Source organism: Ranitomeya variabilis, chromosome 1 (assembly GCF_051348905.1).
Source record: "Ranitomeya variabilis isolate aRanVar5 chromosome 1, aRanVar5.hap1, whole genome shotgun sequence".
NCBI lineage: Eukaryota > Metazoa > Chordata > Amphibia > Anura > Dendrobatidae > Ranitomeya > Ranitomeya variabilis.
Window position 1 is genome coordinate 377,197,046 of NC_135232.1, and position 21,359 is coordinate 377,218,404.

General features: G+C 42.2%; 1 protein-coding gene across 1 annotated transcript in view; it reads right to left on the reverse strand.

Moving 5' to 3' along the window:
- Positions 1-21,359, reverse strand: part of PCSK5 (proprotein convertase subtilisin/kexin type 5) — a 738,778-nt gene that overhangs the window by 103,303 nt on the left and 614,116 nt on the right. The window contains exons 22-23 of the mRNA XM_077249026.1: positions 17,092-17,228; positions 4,772-4,969 (exon numbers count right to left, since the gene is read on the reverse strand). Coding sequence (XP_077105141.1) covers positions 4,772-4,969; positions 17,092-17,228 — 335 coding nt within the window. The remainder of the gene's footprint in view (positions 1-4,771; positions 4,970-17,091; positions 17,229-21,359) is intronic.

Here is a 21,359-nt window from a genome sequence, read left to right on the forward strand (position 1 = left end):
GCAAGTATTATGAACCCTATAAATATGTGACCCTTTAAGTTTAGCTTTATATTTGTTTCTTCATCATGAAAAAATGTCTTGTTTCTGGAAGAATTCATACTTTATAATCAATGTGACATGACCAGATATATAATATTTCCAATATTATTATATACACTGCTCAAAAAAATAAAGAGAACACTAAAATCCTACATCCTAGATATCACTGAATGAAATATTCCAGTTGTAAATCTTTATTCATTACATAGTGGAATGTGTTGAGAATAATAAAACCTAAAAATTACCATCGTAAATCATAACTAATATCCCACGGAGGTCTGAAGTTGGAATGATGCTCAAAATCAAAGTGGAAAATGAAGTTACAGGCTGATCCAACTTCAGTGGCAAAGACTCAAGACAAGGAAATGATGCTCAGTAGTGCGTGTGGCCTCCACGTGCCTGTATGATCTCCCTACAATGCCTGGGCTTGCTCCTGATAAGGTGGCGGATGGTCTCCTGAGGGATCTCCTCCCAGACCTGGACTAAAGCATCCACCAAACTCCTGGACAGTCTGTGGTGCAACATAACGTTGGTGGATGGTGCGAGACATGATGTCCCAGATGTGTCCAATCAGATTCAGGTCCGGGAAACGGGTGGGCCATGCCATAGCTTCAATGCCTTCATCTTGCAGGAACTGCTGACACACTCCAGCCACATGAGGTCTGGCATTGTCCTGCATTAGGAGGAACCCAGGGCCAACCACACCAGCATATGGTCTCACATGAAGTCTGAGGATCTCATCTCGGTACCTAATGGCAGTCAGGCTACCTCTGGCGAGCACATAGAGGGCTGTGCGGCCCTCCAAAGAAATGCCACCCTACACCATTACTGACCCACTGCCAAACCAGAGAACCAAACAAGAACTAATTTTAAACAATATCTTTATTTAAACGTATTTAGGATAAACATACCAACACAACCCCTTAAAAAACCCTTCTGTATAAGACAGGGTTAACTATCTGGTCTGCATATATACGGGCAGAGGGATGGGGTACCTATCTGAGATCTAAACCTACACGTCCCTGTGGTGCCCCCTACCTAACTGCGGAGGTTGGCACCCTCTTGAACGCAATATGGCGCCCCCGCTCCTCGACGGCTGACCCTCAATGCCCTATGGGTCCCTAGTGCACAGTGCGTTGTGGATACCTCACACCTGCCCACTCCTAGGGCCAAATATTGTAGACAGTTACCAGATATGATATTTCCACCAAATAACACAATGACAGATAAACTCACTGCCTCTCAAGGCTTAATCAAATACACATGACACACTTAGCCGTCTGTTCTAAGCCTCCTTCACTGGCTATCGCACCCTTAAGCGTCCCTATCAACTCTGCCCTGCCTCACAGCGGAGGTTGGCACCCTCTTGATCGCAAAATGGCGCCCCCGCTCCTCGGCGGCTGTCCCCAGGATGCCCTAAACAGGTCCCTAAAGATAATTGGGCCCGCTGAGGGGAAAGTGCCTATGGGGCTGTGCTGGTGGACTACAATATAAGCATTAAATCATCATATCAGCAGGAGATACATAGTGAATCAGAACATGCTATATGTCAACTCTGTTATTAAATTATTCACACAAGGCCAAGAGAGATGCAGTCTTATCTATGTACTAAAGACACATATATACAGTAATATCATTGTTATTTTAGAATATATATATGGTGAAAAAACCAAAATAATAATAGTTAAAAATCTGTTGCACTTATCTGTGCCCAGATCTCGCCTCTACGCGTTTCCCCCCCATGATATGGTTCCTCAGGAGGCACATGGGAAAAAAAACGTGTGTGACCACATCGGTGATATGCTGTGCCTGGTTGCAGGTGCATCTCTCTTGGCCTTGTGTGAATAATTGATAATATTGTAGTCCACCAGCACAGCCCCATAGGCACTTTCCCCTCAGCGGGCCCAATTATCTTTAGGGACCTGTTTAGGGCATCCTGGGGACAGCCGCCGAGGAGCGGGGGCGCCATTTTGCGATCAAGAGGGTGTCAACCTCCGCTGTGAGGCAGGGCAGAGTTGATAGGGACGCCTAAGGGTGCGATAGCCAGTGAAGGAGGCTTAGAACAGACGGCTAAGTGTGTCATGTGTATTTGATTAAGCCTTGAGAGGCAGTGAGTTTATCTGTCATTGTGTTATTTGGTGGAAATATCATATCTGGTAACTGTCTACAATATTTGGCCCTAGGAGTGGGCAGGTGTGAGGTATCCACAACGCACTGTGCACTAGGGACCCATAGGGCATTGAGGGTCAGCCGTCGAGGAGCGGGGGCGCCATATTGCGTTCAAGAGGGTGCCAACCTCCGCAGTTAGGTAGGGGGCACCACAGGGACGTGTAGGTTTAGATCTCAGATAGGTACCCCATCCCTCTGCCCGTATATATGCAGACCAGATAGTTAACCCTGTCTTATACAGAAGGGTTTTTTAAGGGGTTGTGTTGGTATGTTTATCCTAAATACGTTTAAATAAAGATATTGTTTAAAATTAGTTCTTGTTTGGTTCTCTATTAAATACTAATTTGGGGTTATCATTTAGCAAAATTCCCACTGCCAAACCAGTCACACTGAAGAATGTTGCAGGCAGCAGATCACTCTCCATGGCGTCTCCAGACTCTGCCCCGTCTGTCACATGTGCTCAGTGTGAACCTGCTTTCATCTGTGAAGAGCACAGGGTGCCAGTGGCAAATTTGCCAATCCTGGTGTTCTGTGGCAAATGCCAAGCGTCCTGCACGATGTTGGGCTGTGAGGACAGCCCCCATCTGTGGACGTCGGGCACTCAGACCATCCTCATGGAGTCGGTTTCTAACCGTCTGTGCAGACACATGAACATTTGTGGCCTGCTGGACGTCATTTTGCAGGGCTCTGGCAGTGCTCCTCCTGTTCCTCCTTGCACAAAGGCGGAGGTAGCAGTCCTGCTGCTGGGTTGTTGCCCTCCTACTGCCCCCTCCTCGTCTTCTCGTGTACTGGCCTATCTCCTGGTAGCGCCTCCAGCCTCTTTACACTATGCTGACAGACACAGCAAATCTTCTTGCCACAGCTCGCATTGATGTGCCATCCTGGATGAGCTGCACTACCTGAGCCACTTGTGTGGGTTGTAGAGTCCGTTTCATGCTACCACGAGTGTGAAAGCACAACCAACATTCAAAAGTGACCAAACCATCAGCCAGAAAGCATTGGTACTGAGATGTGGTCTGTGGTCCCCACCTGCAGAACCACTCCTTTATTGAGTGTGTCTTGATAATTGCCAATAATTTCCATCTGTTGTCTATTCCATTTGCACTACAGCATGTGAAATTGATTGTCAAACAGTGTTGCTTCCTAAGTGGACAGTTTGATTTCACAGAAGTTTGATTTACTTGGAGTTATACTCTGCTGTTTAAGTGTTCCCTTTATATTTTTGAGCAGTGTATTTATCCTACAATACTTGTTCTGCATATTCTCCATAACTATTTCTTCTTGAATTAAGAATAATCTCATTCCTTGGATTCCTGACTGTTTGCCCTTTCATGCTGAATGCTACAGTGTCTTTTCTTACAATTTTGTGTTGTTCCTCCTGGAAATATATGAATAAATTGACAACTTGGTGTTACCTGTTACCAGTTTTGGCGGGACAAGCAATGTTAGGAAAGACCTGGATCAGGCATGTTAAATTTCAGTACCAGTTCCTTTTTTTTCTCCTAGGACTAGGAAGAAGACACCACCAGTGGTGTCTGGCAGCAGCTTTAAGATGTGAAAAGTCATCTGAATTTATTTCAGTGGCTCAGAAGATTATTTCATTTTTATGGTGGTCCCCCAAATCTCCCCTGACAGATACTGTTGGAATTTAAAAGGCCAATCCTTTTATACTGGGAAAATAGACTTCAGCCAGAAATGGACGGCAGCATGGGTTTATCATATGTGCTGCCAGCTTCACATGGGAGAGATATCTGCTGGCAAATAAGTGTTCAACCACCAGCTATCTAAGGCTATGTCTCCACGTTCAGGATGGCCGGCGGTATCGCCGCAGCGGCGAAGCCGCTCGGCGCTAAGCCCCGCCCCCTTTCTGGGACGCGATCATGCCGGATGTGTTAACTCTTCACATCCGGGATGATCGCTCTCTCCCATAGCGCCCTGTGATATGCCTTGCGGGGACGCTGCGTCCCCGCAAGGTGTACGGACATGCTGCGATCTGAAAAGACGCGCAGCATGTCCGGAGTCGCAGGGCCGCCGCGTGCGGGTTTCCACGCATAGTGGAGACGGGATTTCATAAAATCCCCTCCACTATGCTGGAGCATCTGGACGCTGCTTGTTTGACGCTGCAGCTCTGCGCAGCGTCAAACAAGCAGCGTTTCCTGACCGTGGAAACATACCCTAAGGCATATGGGCAACTTAAAAAAAGTCAAGAGATCTGACTTTTTTTTTTGCAGCTTTTTATTATTTTTATGCATACTTTAATTCTAGGTCTACCAAGTATGATCCTTCTACAGCTGTTTTGCTCAATGGATATTTGTAACACAAACAGTTTTATCCTTTCTTTGGGGGAGGGGTTGATTTGTACTTTGCAGATGTACAGGATTAATACGTAACATAACACATAGATAATCATAAGGACAGATGAAAACTATACAGGAAATAAAGTTGGCCGGAAAGCAAACCAAGTAACATTGTAGGTGCCAGTGTAGGAACAGCTCAGTCTTATCTTCAGAGAGCTAAAAATTCGGAGTGAAGAAAGTGTAAGGGCGAAAACCCTTCTACAAACCTTCCGGACATGTGAGCTCCTGGCAGACTCCATCGACAGAATAGTAACCTTCCAAACATTTGACACATTGCGTGCTGCCTTTACAGGATTGACAGTTTTGAGGGCACGGCGCACATCTGTTGTCTTCAATGTAAAACGCCTCTGGGCAGCTTTCCCTGCATTCCCCTTTATACAGATAGCGTGTTCTTCCAGCGATATCTTTTAAAACAAAATGAATGATAAAAATCTGCTGTTACCATCTGTCCAAGGTATTTTTTATGTTTATTTATGTATACAGTGGCTTACAAAAGTATTCGCCCCCTTTTACCTATTTTGTTACATTACAACCTGTGTTTAAATATTTTTGTAATCCCATTTGTGTGTGATACATTAGCACTGAATAGTCTAAGTTGGTGAAGTGAAGTGAGAAAAATATAAGCATAAATTAAATTTATGGGCTCAAATAACTGAAAATTGGCATGTACATATGTATTCGACCCTTTTGCTAGGAAGCTACTAAACATTTCTGGTGCAAGCAATTACCTTCATAAGTCACATATGTAATGAAAGGAAGTCCACCTGTGTGCAATCTAAGAGTCACATGGTCTGTCAGTATATATACACCTTTTCTGAAAGGCCACAGAGGCCATTAACACCACCATAAAGACCAAGGAGATCTCCAAACAAGTCAGGGGCAAAGTTCTTTAAGTACAAGTCAGGGTTGGGTTATAAAAAATATCTCAATTTCTGATGATCCCCTGGAGCACCATCAAAGACATTCTGATCAAATGGAAAGAACATGGTGTTACGGCTGGTGGAACTCACCGAGTAAATATATGAGTTGTTATTGGTGCGTTCGCAGCCCGTGGTCCACCGTGCAAGAGAGAAGCCTGCTGATAGAGAAATGGCGGCCCTATATGGCGGTACAATGTCAGATTAGACGCGAGTTCCGTCACTCGGTCAATATCAGCACGAACCCTGTTGCTTCTCAGAGTCGTGAAATAATTAGTGGGACTAAAACCCTAACTAGGGTTGTGCTTGCTCTGGAACTCTTCTGTGCTAACAGCACACATGAAGGAACCAGATGCTAAGCCAAGCGACTAATTGCCCCCACTGACGCTAGCTGCCTGCCTATATAATTTCCCATGGCTAACGGACACTCTCCACGTGTAGCCTGAGTGGCAGAGTATTACAAGCACAAAACACAAATGATACCAGCGCATGGCCGTGCGGCCATGCAAACCTTTTATAGCTGCAGCAACTTCAAGACTTTCCTAGAGGACCAATGGGAGCTGCTACAGGTCCTGAGCGTGTGACCCCTGACCTCCAATGAGAGGTCCTCCCTTGGGCATGCTCAGAAGGGGGAAAGTAGGACTTAGTCCCAGAAGCGTCTGCTCGCCACTGACCAGTACTGGCTACAATGGCTGAACCTGGAAGAGCAGCAGTAACCAAGCACAGAGTATCTGCCCTAGCCAGACGCTGGGACCGATGTCTCCGCTGAGCACACTCCAATGCGGCTGAAGAAGAACGGGAGACCGCAGCAGAGGTGGTTCGAGATTCCCCCTGTGCAGCGGCGGGAACTCGACACCAAACACATGGTACCACATCAAACCTGCCAAGAGAGGGTCACCCACCAAACCACTCAGCCCGGGCCAGGAAGGCATTAATCAGAGAGGCAGCAAAGAGACCAAAGGTAACCCTGAAGGAGCTGCAGAGTTCCCAAGCAAAGACTTGGAGTATCTGTCTATACGACCACAATAAGTCGTACACTCCATAGAGGTTGCTTTAATAGAACAGTGGGCAGAAAAAAAGCCTTTGCTTACACACAAAAATTGTAAGGCTCATTTTGAGTTTGCCAAAAGACATCTGGGAGACGCCACAAATGTATGGAGGAATGTGCTATGGTCAGAGGAGATCAAAATTTAACTTTTTAACCACCAAGGTATACACTGTGTCTGGCGCCAAACTAACACAGCCCAAGAACACCATCCCCACAGTGAAACATGGTGGTGGCAGAATCATGCTGTGGTGATGTTTTTTGGCAGCAGACACAGGGAAAATTGTTGTGAACTATACTTCTTGGCTCCCTCTTGTGGTCACTAGTGGTTGGCACTTGGATTGTCTTTCCCCAGGTTGATACTCACCTGGTTCGTTAGGCCTGGGGTGTTGCTATTTAAACTTCCTGGATTCTCAGTCCAGTGCCTGGCATCGTTGTAATCAGTCCATTTCTGTTTGCTCCTGTCTTCAGGTCCTGGTTCCTTGCAAAATAAGCTAAGTCCTGCTTTCTTATTTTTGTTTATTTGCATTGGTCTTATTTTCCCTGACAGGGTTAGTTAGTTCTCCGGCTGGCGCGAGACGTCTAGGATCAACGTAGGTACGTTCCCCGGCTACTGTTAGTTGGTTGTGCTAGGATCAGATATACGGTCAGCCTAGTTACCACTTCCCTATGAGCTGGTATTTATGTTTGCAGACTTTGCTGAAATCTCTGAGATCCTTTGCCATTGGGATCATAACAGAAAATGGTCCGAGTAGAGGGGAAAATTGATGGTGCAAAATACAGGGATAATGGTGAGCAAAACCTGTTTGGCTGTCAATGATTTGAGACTGAGACGGAAGACAATGACCCAAAGCATACTGCTAAAGCAACACAGTGGTTTAAGGGGAAATGCGTAAATGTTTTGGAGTGGCCTAGTCAAACCCCAGACTGTAATCCAATTGAAAATCTGTGGTCAGAGTTGACGATTGCTGTTCACCAGACGAAACCATGTAACTTGAAGGCGCTGGAGCAGTTTTGCCTTGAAGAAAAAAATCCCAGTGGCAAGATATGGAAAGCTCATACTTATCCAAAGTGACTTTCAGCTGTATTTTAATGCAAAAGGAGGCTCGACAAAGTACTAATGTTAGGGGGGTGAATAGTTATGCACACTGAGGTTTTCAGTTATTTTGTCCTATTTGTTGTTTGCTTCACAAAAAAAGGAAAAACAAATGTTCACAATTGTAGGCATGTTCTTTACAGGAGCTGAGGTAGCAAAATACAGAAACCGCCTCAGTGGGGTGGGAGTGAATACTTTTGCAAGCCATTGTATATAAAAAAGAATTTGCTTATATTAAGTCACGTCTGGTAAATATCACTGCTTAGGTATAACAATACTAATTAGGTCAATATGTTTACATGTCTCTATTATTATCATCATCTTCATCATCATCAAAGATCTGCTTTACCAATAAAGACAGGGCAAAATGACTCATCTAAGAACCGCAAGTAGTAGAATCGTTACCCAAAATACTTATTTCATAACTGTAAGATTGGCAGCAGGGTGGCTGACTACCCATTGCTGAAAGAATATTGTACATGTTCTCTACGTGGAAAGAATTCTGTTTCTTTAATTATGCGTCTGTGTGGTCTGTTTCTTTCTTATATAAGATTTCAAAGGTCACATATGGTCCTTATGGCACTAGCTCAACTTCTATAAGGAGCCAACTATTTGTACTATTTTGTGAATTTCTTTTAAACAATTATTTGATACCTGGAACCTTGAAAGATGCATTCAGATGTCATGAATTGTCACTGTTTTTAATGTAGATTCTGCAGTACAATATGTGTGAATGAGGTTTTCACAAATAGTGGTAAAAAAATCTATGTAGACAAAAGAGCAGGGCAGAAATCCACAGTATGCATATCTAATATCTACTAAAATCTACTATTCTGTAGTTACACCACAGTCCAGATGGTGGCGCTGTTGTAGCATTACTTACCCAGTAAGCTGCAGATCTGAAAATGCAGTGATAAACTCATTCTACCCTTGTTCCAGCATCCTGTAGGTCAGCATTCCCCATCTCCGGTCCTCAAGAGCCACCAATAGGTCATGTTTTCAGGATTTCCTTAGTATGGCCCAGGTGATAATTGCATCACCTGCACAGGCAAGCATTCCATCACTTGGGGAATACGAAGGAAATCCTGAAAACATGACCTGCTGGTGGCTCTTGAGGGCCGGAGTTGGGGAGCACTGCTGTAGGTGCACCAGACCACCCGGCTCTATATACGTATATCTACGGTATAAGCTCTATAATCAGAAGCTAAGTTCTCCTTGTTAATTGTATGGACAAACATCAAAATAATATTAAAGAACTTTTTTTTGCTGTTTTCTTTTCAGTTGACTAAATGAATCCACAAGAATGAGAAAACTTTTTGCACAAGTGTTGCCAATTTCACTTCGGCAGTAAGAACATTTATCATCTAACGTGCCAGGTTTCTGAACACGAAAAAAACACGACCGTCTTGCTGAGAACTATACTGTGAGATGGAAGACTTTTACATTCCATCTCGCCGATAGATTGTTGTTTACAGCGGCAAAGAGGAAAGATGTATAGATCCATTGTGTAACATAATGGTATGGTGAATGCTGGAAAAGGTTCCTATTAATTACCAATTCACCTTCACACTTGGTTACTATCGATGCAGTCTACTATATTATGAAAACTTTACTACAAAATCAATTTTCATTGGAAGCATAGTTCGGTCTTCTTGGCTATAGAGATTGCAAGGGCTGCTCTAAACTGTCCGAATCACTGGGTCCAACCACCTTCAGTGCCCTTGGTCCATGCTAAGGTAAAGCTGCCTCTGCTTGAGCATCAGTGAGCACATAGTCTGGACCAATAGCTCTATTGTGCCGCTGGAGTCAACTGTCAGTCATCGGGAGCGCACTACCCTCAACATGCAAAATACCGGGAGGCACAGGAGCAGTGTGCTCCTGCAGCTACAACCCCTATAAAGGGAGACTGTCTGAACCCATCCACATGTGTGTGTTTGCACACTGGAGCTGACTGAGCTGGACCTTACACATAATCACTGATGGTATGTGCACAGAGTGCGGGCATTCTCCTCTCTGTGGACACCACTCACTGCACCCAGGAATGTGGTGAGCGTTGTCCGCAGAGAGGAGCCCAGGAGTAAAATGCGCCTGGCAGTGTCAGTGTGCATGGGTACACATGCTGGCTAAGTTCAGACAGTGCTCCCTCTGGGAAATGAGCAGGGTCAATCAGAATTAGATGAAGGCCCTCAACATGGAAAATGAATAGGCGTCATGGTGGACCAAACTCTTGACCATACCAAGTGTGCACCAAAATTAAAAGTGTTTCTTATACCAATAAGGGCTTGTTCACATGTAATGTAGAAAGAATTCAGTATTTTAAAGCAGCAGATTTTTTTTCCTTTTGATTTTTTTCATCTTGGATGCGCTTTTTTTTTTTTTTTTAGCTGCAGCGTGTCAACAATTCTATCAGCAAATTTTGCTTTGTTTTTTTTTACCCATCCAATTTAATGCATAAAAAGTGCATTAAAAAACTGCATTAAAAATGCACATTATGTATTGTTTTTCTTGCCAACACAACATTTTTCATATGGAAAAAAACAGCAAAAAAGCACTGTGCGAACTTCCCCCTAACAAGTATGGTATGATTTTTATAGGCGCTAGGTCCCCTAAACCGCTGTATAAATAATTTAATATTGATTTTGGGGGTGATAGACTCCTTTTAAACTGTCACAAATACAATTAGCACAATTACATCACTAGGGCCTAGGCCAGTCTCAGAACCCATGTGATATCAGTAGTAGAATTACATCTCAGGAGCATCACCTTAAGCGCCACCCAATAAGTAGGCCACACATACGGCGTCAAGAGGACCATCTGCTGACTACTTAATGATTCTGGAATTCTAGGTTCATGAAATATTCCCAATCCAGCCTTTCACAAAAACATGGGTTAGTTAGAAGAATGGATCTGAATATTATTCCAAAGTCAAATCAATGTGTGCGTCAAAGACCAAAAGACCTCACATCTCATTAAATAATTGATGTTTTTTAATTAATTTCTAGTAAATCTTTTCATAGCAATAAGCTGCTTCTTAATCCCAGTTTGTATATTGTCCTTAGAGTCGCAGCTGATCTAACACCTTGCAGTGTTGAACAATAATCAGGGAGGGTCCACATATATTCGCTGCATCAGACTAGCTTAACCATAACTCACCAAGTTAGAACTGATGGCAAAACCGATGCAAAAATACCATCAAGCTTTTTTCACCATTTACTCGAGTCCCAGGTATCAATTCTGGGTCGGATCCCAATATTACATAAAATGTGATTAGGCTATTGGACCAGTGGCCGCTGCTGTTCAGCAAAAACTGATGAGCCAGACAGGTGGGAAGGATCTCACTGTTATCAATGGGATTAGTTCCTCCATCAGTTTCCATAAAAACTCTTTTTGCGTTTGTTAAAAGCTGGATGGAAACAATGACGCAGCACTTTCTCAAATGCAAACTCAGCCTTAGTCCAAATTAACATAATACACAGCAACTCACAATGCTTATACTCCCACAATTAAACACATACCACGCGTTTCCAGCCTAATCAATGTTTTGTTAGGATAAGCAATCATTGAATATTGCCTTCTAGCCCAATCATTTTCAATAATCAGGCCACTGGGTGGGTCAGTTTGGCATGCATTTCACATATTTCATGTAAGCGCTCACATGCTTATGACATTAATCATCATGAAAGCACATTAATATTTATATTGAATTTGCCAGTGTGTCCTGGAGCTATCAGGATATTATGGTAATTAACCAATAAGGTGTGCTTTTCCATGCAAACAACAAGTAAAAGCTCTTCAAAAAAGGATTTTAGGGTACAGATCTGTATATATAAAGGTGTTATCCCTTATTGGTGTTTTCTATCTATCATTCAGATGTTTTAGGAGGTCATTTTGGTGCAGGATCAGGAGCTGGCCCTCCATCAATGTCCTTATGAAAGGGGTACTTTTACTTTTCTAAAGCATCATTAACATCTGTCAGAATGTCGCTTAGATTAGGGACTGGGAGCTGGTCAATCCACTAAAAACTGAAAGAAAAGTTCTCTCGACTTTTTTAATACATTGTTTATACTTGTTAGAGGGATACATTGGTGTAGAGAGGAGCTGGCATATCCCAAAAAATGTTCTAAAAAAAAGATTTGGGCACGTTTGTAATTCAGAATTCAGACCTGAAGCTGACATTGTCAGAAGCTCTAATTGTAGATCTTGCAGTACCTCCACTAATGTTAATAAATGAAGAGGTCCTGGCACTTTTCTAACTTGACAAACAAATTAGAAGAGTCAAAAATAGGAGGGGGAAATTGGACAATTGGCAGGAGTCCTGTGAGGATCCCAAGTGCTGGACCAGAAAAAGGATAATGCCGCCTTTAACTTTTCCACTATTATGGTCTTTTCCATCTATTCTCTTGTCCAAAGGCTGCAGTAGGTCTAAGACCTTTAAGATGTTAGGATTTCATAGAAGCAATGACCTCACTCCATTGTCCACTCATCATGGAATCTGGGTACAATGAGTTATATTATTTTTGGGGGAGAAAAAGAGCCACTATCTGGTATTAGTGGACATTCTTTGCTATTAGGAACAACTATTCTCTATTCAGAGGTCTAGAGGTGGACATTTTTAAAGTGTGGAAGAACAAAGTACCGTATATTCTCGAGTATAAGCCGAGATTTTCAGCCCAAAAAAATGGGCTGAAAGTGCCCCTCTCGGCTTATACTCGAGTCATGGTTGGCAGGGGGGTCGGCGGGTGAGGGGGAGCGACGCCTGTCAAATACTCACCTACTCCCAGCGCTCCTGACGCAGTCTGTTATGGACCTGGTGGTTAGGTGCACCTGGAATGACCTGATGGTTAAACTAGAAGACAGGACAAGCTCTGGGAAGTGGGAACTCTGCTGACCGCAAATCCTAATCCTATAACACACACTAGAAATAGCTGTGGAGCGTACCTAACTCTCCCTAGACGCCTCTTCACAGCCTAACAGCTAACTACCCCTAAAGATAGAAAAATAAGCCTTATCTTGCCTCAGAGAAACACCCCAAAGGTAAAGGCAGCCCCCCACATATATTAACTGTGAGTTAAGAGGAAAGTCACAAACACAGGGATGAAACAGGTTTCAGCAAAGGAAGCCAGACTTACTAAATAGACTGAGGATAGGAAAGGGATCTATGCGGTCAGCACAAAAAACTACAAAAAGCCACGCAGAGTGTGCAAAAAGACCCCCGCACCGACTCACGGTGCGGAGGTGCCACTCTGCAACCCAGAGCTTCCAGCTAGCAAGGCAATATCATGTTAGCAAGCTGGACTAGAACTTAGCAAGTACTAAGAAATATATTCAGTACACAATGAACAGCAAATGAACTAGCAGGGACTTAGCTTTTGCTGGAGAAGACAGGTCATCAGAAAGATCCAAGAGCGATCTGAACCAGTACTGATACATTGACAGCTGGCATGGAGTAACGATCTGAGTGGAGTTAAATAGAGAAGCCAGCCTAGCCGCAAACAAGGGCAGCTGAGGAAGCAACCTCAGAACCAGCAGTTCCACTCACAGCCACCAGAGGGAGTCCACGGACAGAACTCGCCGAAGTATCATTCATGACCACAGGAGGGAGTTCGAGAACGGAATTCACAACAGCAGTCCCTGCATGTCCCACAGTGTTCGGCGCGGCAGCTTCAAGTTCTTCCCCTCTTCAGCGGTCACGTGGTACCGCTCATTAAAGTTATGAATATGGACTCCATGCCCATAGGGGTGGAGCCGCATATTCATTACTGTAATGAGCGGTACCACGTGACCACTCACTACAGGAAGAAGCTGCCGCGCCCTACACCGTGGGACATGCAGGGACCGCGTCAGGAGCGCCGGGGGTAGGTGAGTATATTTACCTTCCCTCGTTCCACCGAAGCTCCGTCTTCCCGTCCTCTTGCTGTCACTGTTCAGGTCAGAGGGCGCGATGACGTATTAGTGTGCACGCCGCCCTCTGCCTGAACAGTCAGTGCGGAGAGATGGGACGCTGAGGAGCAGCGGGCAGCGACGAGAGGTGAGTACGTCATTTTTTTTTTTTTAGTGCAGCAGCAGCAGCATTACATGTGGCACAATGTTATATGTAGCATCTATAGGGCAATAAAGAACTGCATGGAGCATTATATGGGGCATCTATGGGGCCATAAAGGACTGCATGGAGCATTGTATGGAGCATCTATGGGGCCATAACTGCATGGAGCATTATATGGGGCATTATATGGGGCCATAACTGCATGGAGCATTATATGGAGCATCTATGGGGCCATAACTGCATGGAGCATTATATGGGGCATTATATGGGGCCATAAGTGCAGGGAGCATTATATGGGGCATTATATGGGGCCATAAGTGCATGGAGCAGTATATGGGGCATTATATGGGGCCATAAGTGCATGGAGCATTATATGGGGCATCTATGGGGCCATAATTGCATGGAGCATTATATGGAGCATTATATGGGGCCATAACTGCATGGAGCATTATATGGGGCACCTATGGGGCCGTAACTGCATGGAGCATTATATGGGTCATCTATGGGGCCATAACTGCATGGAGCATTATATGGGCCATTATATGGGGCCATAAGTGCATAGAGCATTATATGGGGCATTATATGGGGCCATAACTGCATGGAGCATTATATGGGGCATCTATGGGGCCATAACTGCATGGAGCATTATATGGGGCCATAAGTGCATGGAGCACTATATGGGGCATTATACGGGGCCATAACTGCATGGAGCATTATATGGAGCATCTATGGGACCATAACTGCATGGAGAATTATATGGGGCATCTATGGGGCCATAACTGCATGGAGCATTATATGGGGCATCTATGGGGCCATAACTGCATGGAGCATTGTATGGGGCATCTATGGGGCCATAACTGCATGGAGCATTATATGGAGCATTATATGGGGCATCTATGGGGCCATAAAGAACTGCATGGAACATTATATGGGGCATATTTGTATATGGAGCATCTTATGGGGCCATAATGAACTGTATGGAGCATTATATGGGGCTCCTGATTCAATATGGATATTCAAAAACACTTAGCCTACTGATATCTCAATTAATTTTACTTTTATTGGTATCTATTTTTATTTTTGACATTTACTGGTAGCTGCTGCATTTTCCACCCTAGGCTTATACTCGAGTTAGTAAGTTTTCCCAGTTTTTTGTAGCAAAATTAGGGGGGTCGGCTTATACTCGGGTCGGCTTATACTCGAGTATATACGGTATGTTGTTTTTAGCTTTTTGGGGTCAGAAACGTTTTTTATCTTTTTAACAATAATATCCCCTTTGTGCCTGTAAACAGTGCTAACAACCCCACACAATAAAAATGTCAACCTTAATTATTTTTATGAGAGAATTGGGAGAATTATTAATTTTTTTGGTTCCCCAAAGGGTAGTTTTACTATTTAAGTGCACAAATATGTTCATTGTTACTGTGTGGGGCAGAGCACTGAAAGGAGTACTAATACTGTATGGAGTCTAGAATGAACACTATTACTGTTTTAGGATATAAAGGTAGGGAATCGATAGGCACCAGCATGATAACTTCTGTTATTTGCCAGAAACAGCTGATAAGTAAACATTTTTTTACTTGTGGTGCAATAGCCAAAAGTAATCATGTGCAGTCATATGGAAAGTAGAAAGGCAGCACTCACCGTTTCCTTGGTGTTTAAAAAGTCCTTTATTATTATTCTAAAATGGTTGTTTCGCGCTCAGGTGGCGCTTCTGTGGGTCCAATCCAATCGTGTCAATCCTGGATTGGACCCGTATAAGCGTCACCTGAGCACAAAATGGCCATTGTCCACTTCTTCTCCCCGCTTTATTGATACCCATATGAGTGGAAATAAAGGACTTTTTAACCATCAAGGAAAAGGTGAGTGCTGCCTTTCTACTTTCCATAGGACTGCATATTACTGTTTTAGGCAATTGAGGAGCCTAGTGTTACTGTTTGTGGATATTATTATGTTGTGGGGTGCAAATAAAGACATTACTTTGTGGGGCACAGAAGGGGTACCTTTACTTTACGGTTAACTCTTACCAACTGGGACACCATATGATCACCATATGTTTTGCACTATTATGCTGCAAAATTGAGGATGCAAAGACATCTAGCTACAGAAATTTTCATGACAGTCTTTGCTAAATGGAAAAGATAGTAAAAATGAAACAACTCAAATCAGTGTAGGAACTGTAAAAATAGCATATAGTGTGATGGATATATATTTCATATAGATCTCACTTGCGTATATACTCCTATATAATTATATATACTCATGTATACTCATATATCCACAGCTAATATATACACTATAATCAATTGCTTAAAATGGCTGACATAAACTGATATAAGCCAGACAGACTGTATGGGGATTTCCAGCCAAAAGCGGAACAGCACCAGATGTACTAAGTGATGATCAGATGTCTCAACTTTGTCCTAGATGCAGACAGCTACACTTTAGTTGCTTAATTAGCATTCATATGTGCATTAATCACAATATTCCATATATATTTAGATAACCAATAACAGAGGAGATTGACAATATGGTAATTAACTAACCACCCCTAACCACCCCTTTCTATATGCAGTTATAAATCCATGTATGTTCAATAAATCATCAGTATTGGTGGAATATTATTGTCACAATGGTGTACAGTCTCATTCTTGATGAGCGCTCAAAATACTCTTATTGGGAACGGCCGCAGCACACACAGGGATAGATTTACCCAAACCAAATTTCCATAACAATAGTATATAACATCATTTGGAGCCCCGCTGTCAATGGATTAAATTGGTAAAGCATGTATTATAGCTGGCATATCAACAAATTTCTTAGACAATGAGGTTCCAGCAATTTTTAACTCATCAAAAAACGTCAGGAGGTTTTAAGACCTTGAAAGACCATTAAAACCCTCAGAGGTCCATGAGCCATCACTTCAACCATTGTCCCAAAGCAAGAGGTTGTGGCACCTATGTCAATAGAAAGATGGATGCATTGTATTGTTACAATATCCACTGTAACATGTTCTGACAATATATTACTGCTCTAACGCGTCAGCTCCATTGGGAAGGTCTGAGTAACGGCCTGTATTTCACACTGACAATTCTATTTCATGTGGTTTTAAAGAAAAAAATCAATACTCCAATTTTACTTCACCAGTCAAGTAGTGCATTGGTGACTTTTTATGTCAACAGCAAAATCTCCCGCTCTGTGTTTTTGTGCAGTTTATTTCACTAGCGTAATCCCATTGCCCTATAGAGCTTGTAATTCTCCACTGAAGCCAAGACTCAGAAAGCTGATATCATTTGTCTGGAGTCACGAAAGGCTGACATGAAAATTGAAATTCATATTTGGCCCAAGCCATGCTGAAACCTCTCAATTGAGACTTAATTGCTTGTGAAGACGTTTACAATCCTGTTGTGTCCCAGATGCCTTACCAATGCCACAGGATATACAGGTGTCAGGCTCGCTTCCATCACACTCTAGACACGTATGATGACACATATGACATTGTCTGTTGAATTCATATTTGCCGACAGGGCAGGTTAATACACAGTGTCCATCATCCAGGAACCTGGGACAAAAATAAAGAGAAGTTAATGATACCCTTCCTAGGAAATTGTCTAGTAGTAAAGCTTGTATCTATCTATCTACTGTATCTATCTATCTCATATATACTTTATCTATCTTGATTGAAACTAGAATTCATAAGGTAGTACAGTAAAATCAGGAATTTGCCACTACATTAAAGGAGTTTTTCCTTTTCATCTGTTTTCTTGGCATTGCCTTCAAAGTGTCTGATTGTTACAATGACTCTTCTCCTTTTGTAGCCCAGTTGCCCTGATACCACCTAGGAACCAATGGTTCTCTGACTTCTACTTGTTTATCTCATACCTCTCCATGTTTATGTTGGAAATGACACCTTTCCAGTGATACTCTGCCTAGAGTTGAGGAACTACACCTCCATTCAGGTCTTGCTCTCTTCTATTCTACAGGAGCCTCCCCCAGGCTGTATACATTGAAATACAATGCCATTCATGCCAAGGAGAGGCACATCAATGCTGACCTTTCATTAACAGGGTAGTGATTTTGAGGCACTGCACTATGTGACCTGTCAATGTGACATCAGCGAATTAGGATTGGGAGTCATTTGACTACCAGTCACAGTGGGGGAACCAGAAAATGCCATTTACAAAGTTGCCTGGCCTGCTGATTATAAGGCAGTCAGAGAGAGATAAAAAGGTGAAAAGGGACAACTCCTTTAAGGATGACCTGAATATATGATGGTGCTGACCATATGTAAAATCCTTTTGGATGCAGGTAAAAGCCTTAATTTTAAGTGTTGAATGTAGGTCTAGCCAGTGTAGTCTTGTTATTAGGGGCTAGACCAGTGGGATCTCCAGTAAAACTTTCTGTCTTATATACTTTATTGTTACGGCAGCTAGAATTTACATTGCTTCAAAGTGGAAATCTATAACCTTCTCAATACAAGTGGTCAAAGATAGAAATCACTAAGATAATGTTATATGAACGGGTTGATGCTACCAAAATTGATCAAATCTTTTTTTGAGTGTATGGAGATCATAGATGGACACACAGCATGACCAAAATTTAAATCAGGCCATACTTATTTCTCCCTGATGATTAAAATGCCAGGTTATTCTCTTTGTACACTTACCAACTTATTCTAATTCGATAATAATTGGTTATCAGTTTATGCTACATTTGTGTGTTCTTACACCATTGCTCATCTTATATTATAATTTATCTTATTTACTTCTTTATTTTGTAACTCGCAACAAAATAAAAATGTACATATTACTGTATATTTAGCACAATATAGTTTGATCCCCTGTGAGGGGATTATATGTTGTTAAATTGTTGAGTTCCTCTTTTCTTTTTTTTTCTCTTTGTGAAAATGAATAAAACATTTTTGAAACTAAAGAGGACCTGAATCTGCCATTTTTTTTATTTTTGTTCCTGCACCTCTCCATTCCTGAGATATGGCCTATTCTTGCCTCTATATAACTCACCTTTTTAGCCAATTGGACATAGTCCTCAAAAAGTCTCCCATGGAGAATGGTCGAGGACCACACCCACTTGGCTTTGAACACTGGATTTATATTCAGAAAAGAGGGGGCCACATTTCAGGAACCACCAAGTGCTGGTACAAAAGTAAAACAATGCCAGATTCAGGAGAACAGCAACATTTACACCAGTTAAGATTGCACATTTATGGCAATTGATAGGTCCTCTTCAGAAGGAACGTGTCAGGTAAATTATCATGTTTGTAGTCCTACACTATTATTGCTTTCCTTCTGAAACTAGGGGTCCTTTCATCAAGGAAATATGCATGAGACAACATGACTTCCTGTCTTTGGTGGAGAAAAGTGTGATTGTGTGGACCAGAAATGGGCTCCATACCTATTTTTTCTTTCTTCATTTAACACAAGTCTACACCTAGTTGATTTTGCTACTGCAAATCTATACATGATTTTGCTATGTATAATCATCTTTTCCTGAAGATTTCAGCCCCCGCTGTATTAACTTGTGGTGGCATTATAATTACAAAGCCTAATCAGAAACTGAAATGCTGCAGATTTCATGTGGTGAGGCTTGTAAAATCTCATCCACTTGCCTGGTACGGTAATCTGCTACAAATTATAAATTTTACAAATCTGCAGGTAAAATCCACAGTAATGCTGTCCCATGTGTACATACCCAAAATGATGGAGAATATGTTTAGACGGAGATTTAGGGCTCATGTACGTGGCCATGCTTTCAGTCCGACTGCGATCCTACAAATCATGGAATAGCGCCCTTACCAATTTTATTCAATGGAGCCGTGCACAACTGAGGTTTCAAAATCAAACATTTCTGTGTCTGCAAGTCAAAAGATGCGTGGGAAACATCGGACTGCACTCGGCATAGCATCTTAGTGCAGTCGGATTTCCACAGATTGACAGATTGGAGAAAATATTTTCTCCATTTTGTCCTCATCAGAGAGAATTGTAGCACACTATGCTCACGCTCTGATCAAACTCTGATTAGTGTGATTTGCAAGATCGACCCAATTCTCTTGGACGAGAGTTTACATGGTCGTCAGCAACAAGATAAATACGTTTATTTATCTCAGGATATCATCTTTGAGAATCCAAAAAGGCATTCAAAATTGTAGAGTAGCATTGGTGGGTTCCTCATGTTATCTTCCCCATTCCCCTACTTGATCACCTAATTCGAGATCCACAAAAATTTCATCCCTTTCCGAAAAAGCTAATACTCTTGCTCTATAGTAAATCTGCATAACATCATATGAATTAGTCCATTCATTTATTTTCTCAATCAGCAGTAGAATAGAGGAAGTTTTAGAAAAACTTTAGTTTGTCAGATCCAAAAATTCCAGTTCAGAGTTAATTCTCCTCGATTTCATTTGGAGCCTGAGAAAAAGGTGTTTCTGGCAGTCTGTAGGACGTGGGCGCTCAGTCATACACCCTATTTCTTTACCCAGGCAACTCTTGTAAAATAAAAACAAAAAACAAAGTGTAACGGAAAAGAATGTGAAATTGATTCTTCCTAGCTCCTGGTAGCTACTGTTTTTTTGTGGTTGATCCTGTATTCCTAGCAGACTCTTGAAGTGTTTGTAGAAGCCAGGTTATATATGGGCACATACATTAACAAGGAAAAAAATGTCATGTAGGTACAGTACGTTTGTTTGTTTTGTTCTCATAGCGGCTGGGAAACCTGGGCCCAGGGATTCTGTGGTTAGGAAGCCGCTTTGATCATATTGACTGGCACCTTTCTGTAAAGGCACGAGTCTGGAGGCAAGAACAAGGGCTCTTGCTCATAGTTTAGGCAATGTTATTGAATCTGAGTGGAAGAAAATCCCAACTAATGAAGAGACACATTTTTTTCATATTGATGGAGCAATGATTAATTAGCTAAAGTTTAAAAAGCAACAACTTAGAGTTAGTAATTTCTGTATGTATTTGGCAATTTATGTTTTACTCCTCCAATAAATTTGGATTTTTTAAATAATTTTTGAGACCTATGCAATTATTTGATAAATTTGTGTTTATTTCTTTGTAAAACGTAAATAACTAAATTACCTAAAATTTCAAAAATCTGTTTTTGTAATTGACGTATACTGTAACATTCTTTTACGATTTGTAATAAAAAGATCACTTTGCCCCATGTGAAAAGACTTTTACTGTGAAAGACTTACGTTAGTTGAGGGCCCTGTTGGAGATTTTGTATTGGGGCCCCCATGCTTCAAATTACACCACTATTTTTGGCATACATTTTGAGTCATTGCATTTATTCTGCCCTCTAAACTAGAATTATGCAGGGACATTTCATGCATTTATTGGTCACAACAAAAAGTTTGAAATTTTGTTCCCAGTTGCTTGTCAAACAGAGCTATGAAAAACTATTTGTGAGCAGTTTCGGCTCTTCTTCACTATTTCATGGTTAATATTGACCTTAAGTTAAAAGAAAATGTAATACAAGGGGCACCGGGGTGGTATTCCGGACCGAGCTTACCCACTAAACACAGTCTGTAGACACCCCGGCCCCTTGTACATGCAGTATGGGATGGATTAGGCTGTTCCCCCAAATGAATTTACCTTCCCTCCGCTTGTCACAGCAGTCCAGGTGATTAAAAGTCCAGAGATGTGGCTGTGTTCCAACAGGAAAAACATAACTTTTA